The 16,465-nt window shown below is 38.1% G+C and overlaps 1 protein-coding gene across 5 annotated transcripts; it reads left to right on the forward strand.

Annotated features, from left to right (window-relative positions):
- The first annotated feature begins 5,891 nt into the window (after positions 1-5,891).
- On the forward strand, positions 5,892-16,153 carry CASP1 (caspase 1). Of its 5 annotated transcripts, none has more exons than XM_003910619.5 (10): positions 5,892-6,374; positions 7,007-7,273; positions 8,349-8,411; positions 10,205-10,320; positions 10,983-11,156; positions 11,589-11,823; positions 12,225-12,368; positions 14,532-14,641; positions 15,130-15,260; positions 15,893-16,153. In XM_003910619.5, the coding sequence occupies exons 1-9, from the start codon at positions 6,194-6,196 to the stop codon at positions 15,226-15,228; spliced, it is 1,389 nt and encodes a 462-aa protein (XP_003910668.4). In that variant the 5' UTR covers positions 5,892-6,193; the 3' UTR covers positions 15,229-15,260; positions 15,893-16,153. The 5 variants fall into 5 exon arrangements, with proteins under 5 accessions (XP_003910668.4, XP_009185444.3, XP_021782183.1 ...); XM_009187180.4 differs by having other exon boundaries at positions 15,130-15,240; XM_009187182.4 differs by lacking the exon at positions 5,892-6,374 and adding an exon at positions 6,400-6,479.
- The last annotated feature ends 312 nt before the right edge of the window (positions 16,154-16,465 follow it).

Consider the following 16,465-nt stretch of genomic DNA (forward strand, 5'->3'; position numbering starts at 1 on the left):
AAGAGTTGCAAACTGGAACTCATAAATTATCGTAGTCTTCACCCAGTCTGTCCCTTGGAATTTATTTCCCACTGACACAAATGTCATTTATTTCCCAATGACACAAACAAGCCATTCTGTCTGCTTGTATAATCCAGATTTTCCAGTGTAGTGTCCAGTTGGAAAGAAGCACATCACATTGAACAAGTATTGAAGTGGACTCTGGCTTCTCACCCAATTCTCCAACTTGTGCTTACCAAGAATTGGAGTCAGTTTTTTCTCTTTGTTCCTATTCATAAAATGAAATTACTGTTTATTTAACATATTAAAATGAAGCATAAAAAAATTTAGAAGCACTTTACCGAAAAGTGCATTTTAACGTCACCTTGCTTCTGGGCTATAGCTTATGACTACTATACATGAGCGGTATAATGGCATGCTCTCTACACCTGGCATTGCATCTTAGAAGGTAAGAATGATTATGAGGCCCCTCCTATATACGAGAACACAGAGGATGGGAGATGTTAAATAACTTGTCTAAGATCCACACCTCATAAATAGAAGTTGACCCTAGGGCTATTAGATGCCAAAGTCCACACTGAAAAGCTGGGCAGAAAGAGAGAGGCTTTTAGACAAAGAAAAAATAGAATAACATGTAATAGTTGATGAGTGCTGTAAGTTATATTACACAAAATGTGCTGATAGTCCAAAAACATAACTAAGAAGAGTTGGATAAACTGAAAGGGTCCATGAACTTCTAAGGTTTGGAAATGGAATGGCCAAAACCCAAGCACAGGAATCTTCTGTCTTCTATGTCAGAGATTTGTATAGTACCTACTCTGTCATTTAAAATGATACTGTTGCACAGACTTCACACTGACAAGATTTTATAACATTATGGACATTTAAAATACTACTTATAATAAAATTTCTACATTCATTTATTTTGAGATGATTTTACCTTTGTAATTATATTTTCAAGTACATATTTAAGTCAACAATTCGGTTCATCTAAATTATATCCACTCTGTATACAATTCTCCATCCAACTTGGGTGGTTGGTAATTACAACTCAGACACTATAAAAACCACTTCCTCTTGCCAAAATTTTTACAGATTTATGGAGTGTGTCCAGCCAGAAATCAAGAAAAAAAAATCTATTATTACAATGACTGACCATTTTTGCTTCAAAATTTTAATGTTATTTTTGCATAATTTACGTCAAAGAAAATGTACCCCCTTTAAGAATACAATTTCTTTGTTAAAGACACATGAATATTCTAGTATAATAACATCCCAATGAACAGGCAAACCGATTTTGTCACCCCAGAAAGTTTTGTCATGCCAATTGTTCTCAATCTCCTTCCACTTCCTCCTCAGGTAAGTAGTGACTGAATTTCTATCACTATACGTTAGTTTTTCCTAATCTAGAACTTTACATAATTGGAATCACAGGGTATGTGTTCCTTCCTCTATGGCTTCTTTCGCTCATAATTGAAACATTTTTTCATCCATGTTATTGCACATATTAGTAATTTTTCCCTTTTATGACTGAATAACATTTCAGTGCATGTGCGTAGCACAAATTGTTATTTTATGCTCCTGAATTGGATATTGATTTGTTTCCAGTTTTTGACATCTTCATTTTTGAGGAAACAGTGGGGCCTTGGGATCCAGTGGCTCAATGTTTACCTTTCCAAGACACGAGACTCAAGGCTCATGGCTCTACATTCCCAGATACATGGTCTAGTCATGGCTTCTGTTTCCGGGATGTCACTTTGACATGCTTCAACTCAGTAGTTCATGGCTCTGGCTGGGGGAGAAACCCTCATGTGAAATACTTTAGTTAATAGAGAAAAAAAATGAATCATTTAAAAGTAAATGATTGGAAGATAAGTAATACACAGGCAATTTCTGCTTTCTTCCATGCTACAAATCCTCCCAGTGGCAAGGAGCACAAGTTTGTGCTGCCATCTGATTAAGTCATTAGCAAAGTAAAGATAAAACACCATGAGAGGTTGGGCATAGTGGGTCACACCTATAATCCCAGCACTTTGGGAGGCTGAGGTGGGCAGATTACTTCGTCAGGAGTTCGAGACCAGTCTGGTGAACATAGTGAAACCCCGTCTCTAGTAAAAATACAAAAAATTAGACAGGTGTGGTGGTGTGTGCCTGTAATCCTAGCTACTAGGGAGGCTGAGGCAGGAGAATCACATGAACCTGGGAGGCGGAGATGGCACCACTGCACTCCAGTGGAGTGACAGTACGAGACTCCATCAAAAAATAAAAAATAAAAATAAAAATACAAAATGATGTCCTCCTACACAGTGAGTTCTAGTCAAACCCAAACACATTTAACTCTTCACCTAGAGCACAGGAAATAAAACTGGTAGCCCACATGTCAAAAGGTGGATGTTTTTCTAACTCTGGGTCTTTAATCTCCAAAAATATTAAGGTAACAACTCAAGAGAATTTTGGTAAAGAATTTGATAAACATAACATACTGTGTGCATTTTGCTATTAGCCCACTTTTCATAAAATAGATTTATAAAATAAATTGGCCATATTGAGTTTGTTTCTGGGATAAGCAATTGAAGATGTGATTACAAAGACAGAGATGTGTTCTGGCCTTCCCTGGCTCCTCTGTCTATAGTTCATGAGTCCTGCAATATTTTGTCTCCTACTTTGCCAATGAATTTTTATTGTTCTCATCACTTGCTACATTTGAACATTCTGAATATTCCAGTTACATATTACATACCAGGTATATTAGTCTGTTCTCATGCTGCTAATAAAGACATACCCAAGACTGGGTACTTTATAAAGAAAAAAAGAGGTTTAATGGACTCATAGTTCCACATGTCTTGGGAGGCCTCACAATCATGGTGGAAGGCAAAGGAGGAGCAAGGACACATCTTCCATGGCAGCAGACAAAAAGGCATGTGCAGGGGAACTCCCCTTTATAAAGCCATCAGATCTCATGAGACTTTTTCACTATTATGAGAACAACATGGGAAAAACCCGCCTCTGTGATTCAATTACCTCCCACCAGGTGCCTCCCATGACACCTGGGGATTATTACAATTTAAGGTGAGGTTTTGGTGGGGACACAGAGCCAAACTCTGTCATTCTGCCCCTGGCCTCTCCTAAATCTCATGTGCTCACATTTCAAAACCAATCCTGCCTTCCAACTGTTCCTCAAAGTCTTCACTCATTCCAGCATTAACCCAGAAGTTCAAGTCCAGAGTCTCTTCTAAGACAAGGCAAGTCCCTTCCACCTATGAGCCTGTAAAATCAAAAACAAGTTAGTTACTTCCTAGATACAATGGGGATACAGGTGTTGAGTAAATACACACATTCCAAATGGGAGAAATTGGTCAAAGGAAGGGGCTCCAGTCCCCATGCAAGTCCAATATCCAGTAGGGCAGCCAAACCTTAAAGCTTCAAAATGATCTTTAACTCCGTGTCTCATATCCTGGTCATGCTGATGTAAGAGTTGGGGTCCCACGGCCTTGAGCAGCTCCACCATTGTGGCTTTGCAGTGTACAGCATCCCTCCTAGCTGCTTTTACGGGCTGGCATTGAGTGCCTGTGACTATTCCAGGTGTATGGTGCAAACCGTTGGTGGATCTACCATTTCGGGATCTGGAGAATGGTGGCCCTTTTCTCACAGCTCCACTAGGCAGTGCCCCAGTGAGGACTCTGTGTGGGAGCTCACACCCCACATTTCCCTTCTGCATTGCCCTACTTGAAGTTCTTCATGAGGGTCCCACCCCTGCAGCAAACTTCGGCCTGGACATTCAGGCATTTCCATACATCCTCTGAAATCTAGGCAGAGGTTCCCAAACTTCAATTCTTCACTTCTGTGCCCCCACAGGCTCCACACCACGTGGAAGCTCCAAGGCTTGGGGCTTGCACCCTTTGAAGTCACAGACCAAGCTATTTCTTGACCCCTTTTAGCCATGGCTGCAGTGGCCCAGGAAGAAGGGCACTAAGTCTTTAGGTTGCATACAGCAGAAGGGCCCTGGGCTTGCCTCATGAAAATATATTTTTCCTCTTAGGTCTCCAGTCCTGTGATAGCATGGGCTACCTGGAAGTTCTCTGACATACTCTGGAGACATGTTCTCCATTGTCTTGGAGATTAATGTCTTGGAGATTAACATTTGACTCCTCATTACTTCTGCAAATTTCTGCAGCTGGCTTGAATTTCTCTTGGGAAAATGGGTTTTGCTTTCCTATCACATCATCTGGCTGCAAATGTTTCAAACTTTTATGCTTTGCTTCCCTTTTAAACATAAGTTCCAATTCCAAACCATATCTTTGCAAATACATAAAACTGAATGCTTTTAACAGCACCCAAGTCACTTCTTGAATGCTTTGCTGCTTAGAAATTTCTTCGCCAGATGCCTTGAATCATCTCTCTCAAGTTCAAAGTTCCACAGATCTCTAGGGCAGGGGCAAGATGCCACCATCTCTTCACTAAAACACAGCAAGAGTCACTTTTATTCCAGTTCCCAACAAGTTCCTATCTTCATCCGAGATGAGCAGCATTTGGTCAAAGCCATTCAACAAGTCTCCAGAAAGTTCCAGACTTTCTTACATTTTCATATCTTTTTCTGAGCCCTAAAAACTGTTCCAACCTCTGCATTTTACTCAGTTCCACCGTTGCTTCCACATTTTTGGAGATCTTTACAGCAGCACTCCATTACTCGGTATAAATTTACTGCATCAGTCATTTCTCACACTACTAATAAAGACATATTCAAGGCTAGGTAATTATATAGAACAAAAAAGAGGTTTAATAGACTCACAGTTCCACATGGCTGGGGAGGCCTCAGAATCATGACAAAAGGCAAAAGAGGAGCAAGGACATGTCTTACATGGTTGCAGGCAAGAGGGTATGAGCAGGGGAATTCCCTTTTATAAAACCATCAGAACTCATGAGACATTAATTATCAGGAGAACAGCGTGGAAAAAAATAGCACCTATGATTCAATTACATCCCACCAGATACCTCCCATAACACATGAGGATGATTACAATTCAAGGTGAGATTTGGGTAGGGAAACAGAGACAAACCATATCACCAGCCTTCATGTTTGTCTTCCCCTCTTGAATGTGAGACCAAAGGGGAAAGGACCATGATATGTTTTGACTGAACCTCTGGCACTTAGAGCAATGTCATCCATATATGTTTGCTAAACGAATGACTAGACGCACTGCTTGAGAATTCTAACAAAATGTAAACTTAGCTAGATAATCTGCACATAATCATCCTTGATTATTTTTCTAACCTTAAACATTTGTATTAATTATAGTAATATCACTCATTATTTGCTTACCATTTGCCAGGCTATGTTCCATGCATTTTCCACATTTTCTCTCACTTAATGCTCAAAACAGTGTAGGTACATACTATTAGTAAAATTATTTCACAGACAGAGGAACAAATGCATAGGGAAGTTCAATATCTTGCCAAGGAAGGGAAGTTTAAAATGCTAAGTTCAACATTCTGAGTCCAGAGCCTATGCCCTGGGCCTCTATGATGCAATTTCCCTCAAAAATAAACCCTCCAGGATGGGTGGATGCCTCATGCCTGTAATCCTAGCTCTTTGGGAGACCAAGGTGGGCACAGTACTTGAGCCCAGGAGCTGAAGACAAGCTTAGGAAACACAGGGAGACCCTGTCTCTACAAGAGATACAAATATTAGCTGGCCATGGTGGCATGTGCCAGTAATTGCAGCTACTCGGAAGGCTGAGTTGGAAGAATCATCTGAGTCTGGGAAGTGGAAGCTACAGTGAGCCAAGGTTGAGAAACTACATTCCGGCCTGCACGACAGAATGATACCCTTTATCAGAAAAAAAAAAAAAAAAAAAGAAAAGGAAAGAAAAGAAAAAGCAATGTGAAAAGAACCTTAAATAAGAAAAGCTTTAATTCTGGTGAAAAATGTTTCCATTTCCCTTAAAGCAAAAATGTTTCACAGGGACATACACTACCCACAACTTTCCCAAGAGCTGTGAGGTGGGGTCAGGGGAACAGTGGTTCACATAATCCAAAGGTTGTGTTACTTTTCTCTGTCAAGCTTTCTAATGATTGAGAAACTCTTCATTGTGTGAATTTAATTGTACATATACTTTTTCAATCCTGTCTTATTCTCCAAGCCCCATTCCCCTCCTACCCTGATCTATCCAAGGGCTGGTGAAGAAAATTTCCCATGGATACACTACCTAATGTAGGCTACAGTTCTGATTCTTTAATGGAAAGAAAAATAAAGACATGCATATGCATGTGCAGTAAGTGTTTCCCAATACATGTACAGGCCCTGCCAAAAAGGAAGACGAAGCATACTTTCAGTTTCAGCCACACAAGAAGGGAGGAGAGAAAAGCCATGGCTGGTGAGTCTTTTACTTTTCCAACTCTGCTGGGAAGAAAGAGTTGTGGAAAGAGCTGGTTCTTCTGGAAACCATAATTCGTATCTGTGGAAGTTTACCTGAGCAGAAGTGAGGAAAAGAGGGGAGAGGGAGGAGAGGGAGGAGAGAAGGAACTAGAAGATTCTTGCAGCCTTTAGAAAGGAAAGGCAAGCCCAGAAAGGTACTGAGGCTTTAGGGGCAGCCTGCTGTCATTTTGCAATCTTAATTAAACTCTTACATGTCGAAAGTCTGACAGAGGGTACAGAATTGGCACAGGAGGAGCACTAGCAGCAGTGATTCCTAAATGAAATGGGCTATTTCTGCTTCATTACTTTATTATTCAGAGTTAAATAAACAAAGGACATAAGAGGATGATCTTCACTTTCCAGGGACTAATGTGAAAATGGTAAACTCAGTCTTCAGGCCACTCCATGCACACGTATGGAGACTATTGAGGGAAACAAGTAGGGCAGCGATATAGTAAGAAGATGGATTACCCAACTGTGAGGAGGGGGACATTTCACTGATGAAATCTAAATGAGGTCACTTTCTGTTGATTACATGAGAGGAACATGAGGCTGTCTTTATGATGTGAGAAATCTTTGTGCTCCAAACAGACAAGGTCCTGAAGGAGAAGAGAAAGCTGTTTATCCATTCCACGGGTGAAGGTACAATAAATGGCTTACTGGATGAATTATTACAGACAAGGGTGCTGAACCAGGAAGAGATGGAGAAAGTAAAACGTGAAAATCCTACAGTTATGGATAAGGCCCGAGCTGTGATTGACTCTGTTATTCGCAAAGGGGCACAGGCATCCCAAATTTGCATCACATACATTTGTGAAGAAGATAGGTACCTGGCAGGGACGCTGGGACTTTCAGCAGGTAAGGGTCAGTGACTCACACTCAAGTTCACCTAGGGCCTGTCTTCATGCCTAACATTTAATTTCTTTACTAGTCCTGTTAATTTGAAGAAAACTTTCTTATCTCTGGCTTCAGGGCCATATTTCTGTAGCAGGGTCCCTATTGCATGTGCTTTGACTCTCCTTTGATTCTTTTCCTTCATCCTCAGTGGCCCTCTTCTGATTATTCATTTCCTGTTCTGAGTATGTGGTAGTTCCTTTGCTGAAGCTCATGAGAACCATCTGAAAAGCTTCATGCTATGGGTTCCAGTGTTCCTGGCAAGGCAAAATATTTACTTGTGGACTTACTTTTATTGAGTGCAAGGGGTCCGTAGGCACTGATGTAGTTGTAAAGCCACATGAAGCTTTAAGGTTTATAATCAAATACTTTTTATAACTTTTCTCTAAAATTTTACCCTCCCAAAAGAATAAAATATATTTTAGTGATGGCGATACACTCAGAGAACCCATTGAACGTATAGAAAAGTAAAGATTTCTAGTGGCCTCATTCCTCCAGTTGCCTGCTTGTATTTTCTTTGAGTAAGATCACCCGTTTGCCTGTTACCAGGGGGTGGATCATGCTGTGAGGCCTGGAAATTCTCCACTTGCAACCCTCCTCAAGCCCAATACAGGGCTCAGGAACTGATCTGGCCAAATCTCATGACCACTTGGACCTACCACGTGGTGAGGATGAGAGTTCTGGTGAATTCCCAGTCAATGGTCTTTGTGGCACTTCCTAAAGCCACCTTCAGAGGTAGATGTTCTTTGAAAGCAAAAGCCTTTTGTTCTAAGGGTTAGGGAAAGGTTATGCCTGTCTAAGTAGACATTGCAGATGTTTCTGTTTTCATCTATATGTAATAAACACGTGTTTTTCTATCAATGCCTCTTTCATTTTTTACCTCCCACCACTCTCTAAATTAAAGAACATCTTGAACCATATTTAATGTCAGTCAGTCAGTGTTATGGGAGAAATTTTTAGTGGGGAGTGTTTTACAGATTGGGGTACAGTTTTCCAGAGACGATAAGTGACTAATTCAATATCCTTTATCTTTTCATAGATCAAACATCTGGAAATTCCCTTAATATGCAAGACTCTCAAGGAGTACTTTCTTCCTTTCCAGGTAATGCTGTTTTTAAAGGAAGAGCATTCTTTGACCCCCATCTTCCTTGACATTAATTTTGTAGGATAAACCATGGGTAAATGGGCTATTAGGAATTCTCATAGATAGGTCATACAATTTTCTTTTTGTAATCTACTCTGCTTTTGTAGAAACTGTTCCCAATGCTTCACTATCCTTGTTTATATTGAAAATTCTGAATCTGTGTCTCAAATCCTGATTACCCAAATAAGTACCAAACTTCATTATTTAAGCCTACTGAAATATTCACTCCCATCTCCCAGAGACACCTTATTCTAAACTTTCCCAGAGCTAAACACATGCCGTACTTCCACACCCTGCTTCTCTTCCGGTTTTGTGTAACTTGATTATTGGTGCCACCATCACCAGTTGTTCAAAGCAGGAACTTGAAACTCATATGGGACGCTTTCTTCTCATGCACCTCTAATACTCAAGCCATGGCCAAGTTTTATACAGGCTTTTCTCAAATTTGGAACCGTCTCTCTATTTCTACTTCTATTATTTTGTTAAAAAACTGCTATTCCCTTAGTGCACTCTTAAAAAAAAAAAAGAAACTTACATTTGAAAGCAATTTAGAGGTTAGGAATGCAAATTATTTATCAAGTTCAGATATTACTCTACTGAATTTATTAAGGTAGGATATCACGAATATTTTCTTAAACATTTCACAGCATGGGATATTCAATGTATAAATAAATACTGTATTCTTTACTATGAAAAAATAGCTCAAAAATAACCTATAACTACTTACATTTAGTTTTTTCTATTGTTTTCACACTTCTTTATGAAGGAATCCCACATTTTATCCAACAAAGATTATTCTATAATTTTCTCCAATATGTCTAATTAGTTCTTTTCCACATCAACACATTTCATGCTGCCTTTGTTTATCTAACTGATTGTATAATCGTTTTTCAAATTTGTTTTTAGAATTAAATATTATTTTTTGCCTTAATAGTTTCTAAAAGATCCTCCACATATCTAGAAAACTTATTTCTATTTTAAAACAAAGGTTACATTAATTTCTTTAACAAGGACATCACATTGTCGGGTTGTGTGGAACCTGTGATGAAATAAAAGCCTCAAGGATTTTCTCACATAAACTTTGTGAAAACATTTCCTCATGTGTCTGTGCAATGAATATTTAGTGCTATGAATCCATCTAGTGTGTCCTTTGATTTTAACATTTATCATTGTATCTTCATTCTAGTTCATATATTCAATATTAATGTCATTTCATATGTATACATAGAAGGAAGAGATCCTGAAGGACAGGATAAAGATTCATTAAAAAATATTCCTTGTGCTTACTACCATGTATATTAAGTAAATAAATAATAAAAAAACATATATTTTAAAAAATATTTTAGTAGATTTAATTAAGACCTCCCATTAAATTTTATCTTAGGGTTTGAATATTTTGAAAAAAGTTTATATTCTAACTATTTTATCTCACACATTGTTTGTTTTCTGAGTGTTTTATCAGGCACAGACTTGAAATTTTCCCTTTCTATGTTAGTATCTAAAATGTTTGTAGAAAGGCTGATCCTGAAATATGAAAGAAGATACTTGTAATGCATACCCGGAAATCTCTGGCTTGAAATGTGCTCCATTAGGAGCAAACTCACTCAGCTGTGTTAATGATGTAGCTCAGGATTGTCCTCCTCAGAATGCATTTCCTCTTCTGTTGGCTTCATCCGTAGGTGAGGCTGTAAGAAACACAAAGCAGAACGAACAGGGATGCCACTGTTCATGATGTTCTTTGTCTCTTGCAGCTTCTCTGGCAATGCAGGACAACCCAGCTATGCCCACATCCTCAGGCTCAAAAGGGAATGTCAAGCTTTGCTCCCAAGAAGAAGCTCAAAGGATATGGAAAGAAAAGCCGGCAGAGGTGCCATGCTCAGAACACAAGGATAGAGTGGGGTGAAAGATACACTTGAGGCAGTTCTGAAATGCAGTGGCTTATTCTTAGAGTCAACTTCATTGAGCAGTTCTGGAGAATCATACTTCTGATCCTCTTACATAAAGGATTTCTATATCTTAGAATCCAAGGTTTATAGAAAGAGATCCAAATTGGATCCACTTCCTGGGTAAATCACATCAGCGATGGCAGCTATTGAATGCTTTTTATGAGTGGGCATTGTTCTAAGCATTTTGCACATGATAATACATAATCTTTTACCTTAAACATAACCCATTTTAGAGATCAAGAAGCTAAGACATGGTATTGTTAAATATTTTTCTCAAAGAAAAACAATCAGAAATTGGAACAATCAGCTTTAGAATTCAGTATTTTTGCTTCAAAGCTCGTGCATCTTTCAAAATCCTACCTATCAAGAACCATGAAGTCAGCAGCTCAGCTGCCATCTGGGCATTTGCAATGTTCATGCATACTCCTGAAGCAGCATTCAATTCTGTTCCCCCTTTTCAATGTATGGTTCATGGGGTTTGGTATTTTGATAGGACTAAGGAAGGGGAAGCTGTCATAAACCAACAATGGAAATATTTAATTGGAGAGAACAAGGCTGTTCATTCAAATTACATTTCCTACAGATTTATCCAATAATGGTCAAGTCAGGCCGCACACGTCTTGCTCTCGTTATCTGCAATGAAGAATTTGACACTCTTCCTAGAAGAACTGGAGCTGAGGTTGACATCACAGGCACGACAATGCTGCTACAAAATCTGGGGTACAACGTACATGTGAGAAAAAATCTCACAGCTTCGGTAAGTTCTATTATACAACAGAAACAATGGTCATGCCCTTCGTATAACTAAATAATATTAGAAAGCTTGGTTATAAGACCAAGAAATGTAATCTCTTGATAATGTAAAATACAAACTTGCCTTGAGAGAGTGCTGGATACTACATGGTCCCTTGTAACATAAAAGTCATTCAGCACAAGCCTGGTATAACTGAATTGGGAAATGTTTTATTGACTCAGTAATGCTACTGCCTCTCTACAAGATAACTCTCTGGATGACTTCCTATAACACTTTCCTTCACCTTTCTTGAAATTAAGACTAAAATTTTTTTTGGCACCCCATTGTTTGTCATGGAATCCCTTAAGAAACTGCTTAAGTATTTATTTATTGGCTTTCCAAGGTACCATGATAGTTAATTACATAGTTGAAAATCAGCGGTATGGTCTCTTTCAGGAAATGACTACAGAGCTGGAGGCATTTGCACACCGCCCAGAGCACAAGACATCTGACAGCACCTTCCTGGTGTTCATGTCTCATGGTATTCGGGAAGGCATTTGTGGGAAGAAATACTCTGAGCAAGTCCCAGATGTATTACAACTCAATGCAATCTTTGAAATGTTGAATACCAGGAACTGCCCAAGTTTGAAGGACAAACCGAAGGTGATCATCATCCAGGCCTGCCGTGGTGGTGAGTGCTGATGCCTTTGAGAACACCAGACATTCAAATACTATCTTACTCTGTATGCATCCAGGAATTTTTGGTTTCTTTTTGTTTGTCTTTTAATGTCAAATAACACGTACTGTCAGTATTCCAGATTGCAGCTTCTGTGAATTGAATGGCTGGTTAGTAGATATTTGTTCTATATTCAAGCTTGAGACTTTGATGTGTGGAAATTTTTACAATTTGTTTGATGGTTAGAAAAGATAAATATTGTTGAAAAGATTGTAACTGAAATGTATGTGTGTATTTGCATGTAAATTAATGATAGAGCAAACACATTAATAAATATCATTGAACAGAGGCTAGGAGGGAAACATCATCTTCTCAGCCATTGATAGGTAGTAACAAATCAAATTGTGTCTTTCCAGAGAACCATGGTGTGGTGTGGTTAAAAGATTCAGCAGGAGTTTCTAGAAAAATATCCTTACCAACTACAGAAGAGTTTGAGGATGATGCTGTTAAGAAAGCCCACATAGAGAAGGATTTTATTGCTTTCTGCTCTTCCACACCAGGTAACAGGTTTCTACGCAGGACATCTTTGTTGGGGCTATCAATACAAAAAGTGACAGTCACCCACTAGAGGTGATGATTAACAACTCAAGACCAACTCAAGCTTTGTTCCAAGTTATACACACAATTCCCTTTATCCAAGAGATCAATTTTACATATCTATTCAATGCATTACTAGTTAGAGAAGTCATCTATGTTTCAAAATATTTTTGGCAATTTGAGCGATAACAGAGAATTAAATGGAAGACAGTATGTGCTGTAGCACATCAGAATCTGCCTCTCCGTAGAAAACTCCACCATGTTGAGATCGTTCATTCGTCCAATTTGCCCAGACATCAAATACTTATAGGAGAAGAGTAGTAGCAAGGTTCCGAAAAGTAGAAGAGCAAGCAAGGCACTTTAGGGCTCTAAATTTAAGTGGGTTTTACCTGGAAGCATGAAGCATACAAGACAGAATATATTTGAACTTTTCTAAATGTATTCTTTGGAGTAAGACTCTTGCTATTATTGACTGACCCAGACATTTAGTACTTTGTAAAACAACTCCACTAGTTCCTCCTTGGGCTTTCCTTGAATTGCTCACTAATATGTGAATATAAATACTATTTTTCTAAGGATTTAATAAATTAATATGTTTGAAATATTGGAAATGACACAAAATAAAGCACACATTAAAGACCTGCTATTATTTAAAATGCATTTATTTGATAACTTAATTCAGTTACTTTTCTAAGTGAGATTTAGATAAAAATTATTTAAATCCTTTCATTCACCATGTTTGACAGTTTCCTGAAAGGACTCGCATTCACTTGGTCACCTCTAGCCCAAAGGCCCTGCCTCTGCTCAAATAGTTAAGTTTTCTAAAATATTTTCTAAAACGAGATATCTTCTTTCAGAAGAGGTTTGGTTCTGTATTGTGTTGAACATGCCCTGATGTAGAACTCAATAATTTTTTTCCTAATGATCAGAAACAATGACAGCACCCAAAAACACCATACATTTTCAGCCTGAGTACCTATAGCAGAGTTTAACATTAGACAGAACTGTTACTTAGTATCTTTTGATCCCAGCCTTCCACATGACATTCACCACTCTCTAAGTAGCTCTTTGCAGGCCCCTGGCTTCTCGTCATCAATCTGGCTGATTTATGTGTCCTTCTTTTCTTTCACTTTCCTTACTCCTCCCTTCCAGATGACTGTCAGAAACTCCAATTTAGTTATCTATAACTTCCATGTTAAACCTATCTCCACATTCTGCTGTGCCAATCCCAACCACATCATAGTGCTCTCCTGAAGAAAAATAATTATCTACTTCCTTAATTTCACAAAACATTTGCAGAGACACCTGTCTCCACCGTATCTTTCACTTACTTCCTTTTACTAGAACAAGTCTCAGTGAAAGCCTTCATTTAGCTGAGATGACTGTGTTTCTAAATAGAATTTTATTATCAATATATACTTTATGACCATTATAACTGGCTGAAATGTGTCATTAAAGAATGTGTCTGTCATTATACACAGAATTATTGCTGCTGCTTTTCTCTTATGCCTTCCTTTGTATAATTTTATGCCTTCATTACTTCTGTGTCTACTATGCAGTAAATTAATATTGCTTTTCTTTAATATTTCTCTTCTTCATAAGAACTTTTTCTCTCCAATATAATACACTCATTTCCTTATCTACTCCTTCTAGATTTCTACTTTTGTTCTGTTTTATGATTTTTATAGTTAACTTTTTGTGTGTAAATATCTTACTGTCAATGTTATTTAATTTTGATTAATTTTTTATGAAGTATATAAATTAAGAATTTAATATAATTACCTGTAGACTGAGTATTGCATATCCTGGGTTATCTCAAACACTTGTGTGACCTCAGATACCACTTGTGTATGGAATTATTACCATCCCCTGTACAGCTGAGTCTATTAAATATCAGAATGCATAATTAACTTAAATCACAGTCAGTAATACCACTTTGGAAATGTACATTTAGATATTTTGTTTCCAAATCCCAATCACTCCCCTCTACCGCATTCTGCCTTTTCCTTATTTGCTACTAAATTTATGATTTCAAACATCACTCAGCTGGAGTAGAAATATTAGGGTTTCTTCTCTTTCTTCAGGCAAGAGCTAGTCTTGAGATTTGAAATGTGCTTTATCAACAGATAACGTTTCTTGGAGACATCCCACAAAGGGCTCTGTTTTTATTATAAGACTCATTGAACATATACAAGAATATGCTTGTTCCTGTGATGTGGAGGAAATTTTCCGCAAGGTAGGACTCTAGACGATGCTATTTTCACTCTACTTCCCTGAATGCTTGACTATTGCAATTGGAAGCATAGAAAGCAGATCCAGACATGTTTATCTTCCAATGATACCCTTTTTTTTCAAAAGAGTTTTGGAGTTCTTTAGAGAGTGGACAAACCTGGGAGCCAGATCCAACCTGTAATGACACCCACGGCCTTGAGAAAACAATCATTTAGTTTCACCCGCTCCTGCCCTTCAGAGACAAATGAATGGACTCTAATTACCTGTGTCTCTCATGGCTATTAGATCCAGCAGCAGATTTAAAATGCCCTGAGGAGGGTCATTCAATGCTTACACACATATATGGCTATACTTGTTGCAGATGGAAGTACTTTTTGTTTTTGCCACTTATTTTGCTATAGTTGTTGTAGTTCTTTAGCACAACTCAAGAAGCTCTTGAAAAAAAAAAACTCAGCAAAAAAAACGGGCTACAGACTTTCCTTACTCTTTTAGGTTCGACTTTCATTTGAGCAGCCAGGTGGTAGAGTGCAGATGCCCACCACTGAAAGAGTGACTTTGACAAGATGTTTCTACCTCTTCCCAGGACATTAAAATAAGGAAATTGTATGAATGTCTGTGGGCAGGTACATCTGTATGGTCGGGAGTGTGGGAAGGCTGAGGAAAGGGTACTGACAGTCCATTTTAGTCAACAACTCTAGGTCTACAGGCTCAGAATCATTAATCCAAAAATTTGAATTTTGAAATGCTCTAAAATCCAACACTGTGTGAGCGCCTGCATGATATTCAAAGGAAATGTTTATTGAAACATTTCAAATTATAGGTTTTTGGATTGGGGATGCTAAACCAATAAGTATACTGCTGAATTCCAATATACAAAAATATCTGAAATTTGAAATATTTCTGGTAGCATGCATTTCAGATAAGGGATAATCAAGCCATAATATGATATACAGAAAATACTGAAGTAATGCCTTTCTTCTGGTCAGTGCAGAGCACGTTCCTCTTCTCCCAAAGTTTTTCATTTAGACCCCTTCTGAGATTCAGCTGACTTTGGTCCACAAGTGGCTGTAAGACTATGAACCCTCACTTTTAGATGTTTCTCTCCTTCACCTTAGCAGGGTATATTTAAACATAGCATGTGGTCTTTCCTTTTAAAATTGTATATGTTCCCATTGGTGATATAACTTTATAACTTGCATGTCTTTAACAAAATGTTTTCCTATGTTTACTTTTTTTAAATTTCTTTTTCTCATAGGAAGTGAAGAGATTCTTCTGTAAAGGTTTTTGGAATGATGTCTGCTGAATCATAAACTTTTTTTGAGCTAATAAATCTGTTAGAAAAATGAAAATTTGTCCTCAGTTTTCTCCCACACTGAAGAAACAGGGATTGGAACTTAGAGCGACTAAGGAATTTGGAGTGTTCGACTTAATCTGTCAGACCAGAACTGGCTATCGGCACCTTTCTTTCCCAGAACTTAAAGTAAAATAAAATATAAAAATTAAAAAAAAAGGAAAATCAGACTTACAAACAGAGCAATGTTATTAATTACTTTCTTGAACAAAAATTTATTTTGTGCCATTTTTAAAAATAGCAAAATAATTTGCTGGGCTTTCTGCTTTGGGGATGCGATGTAAGTTACAGCAGGTGTCTGACTTCAAGTAATTTAGAGTTCAGCAGGACAGATGGGGGAAGACAGCTAGTTTTGACAGTGACAGTGTAGTGTGATAAGAAACTTTTCCCAAATTCCACAGTTTACTACTGACCAATCCATGAACAGAACTTGCATGTTTCTACGCTTTGCAAAAGTATTTAAGACAAAGAAATCAA

Source organism: Papio anubis, chromosome 12 (assembly GCF_008728515.1).
Source record: "Papio anubis isolate 15944 chromosome 12, Panubis1.0, whole genome shotgun sequence".
Taxonomy (NCBI): Eukaryota; Metazoa; Chordata; class Mammalia; order Primates; family Cercopithecidae; genus Papio; species Papio anubis.

What these genes read in the sequence shown, in the direction of transcription:
- CASP1 (XM_003910619.5), top strand. Translation starts at nt 6,194, where the DNA reads ATGGATACACTACCTAATGTAGGCTACAGTTCTGATTCTTTAATGGAA. An exon ending in GGAAAGAAAAGCCGGCAGAG is followed by an intron (nt 10,321 to 10,982) that starts GTGCCATGCTCA and finishes CATTTCCTACAG; the next exon opens with ATTTATCCAATAATGGTCAA. An exon ending in TTTCTGCTCTTCCACACCAG is followed by an intron (nt 12,369 to 14,531) that starts GTAACAGGTTTC and finishes CTTTATCAACAG; the next exon opens with ATAACGTTTCTTGGAGACAT.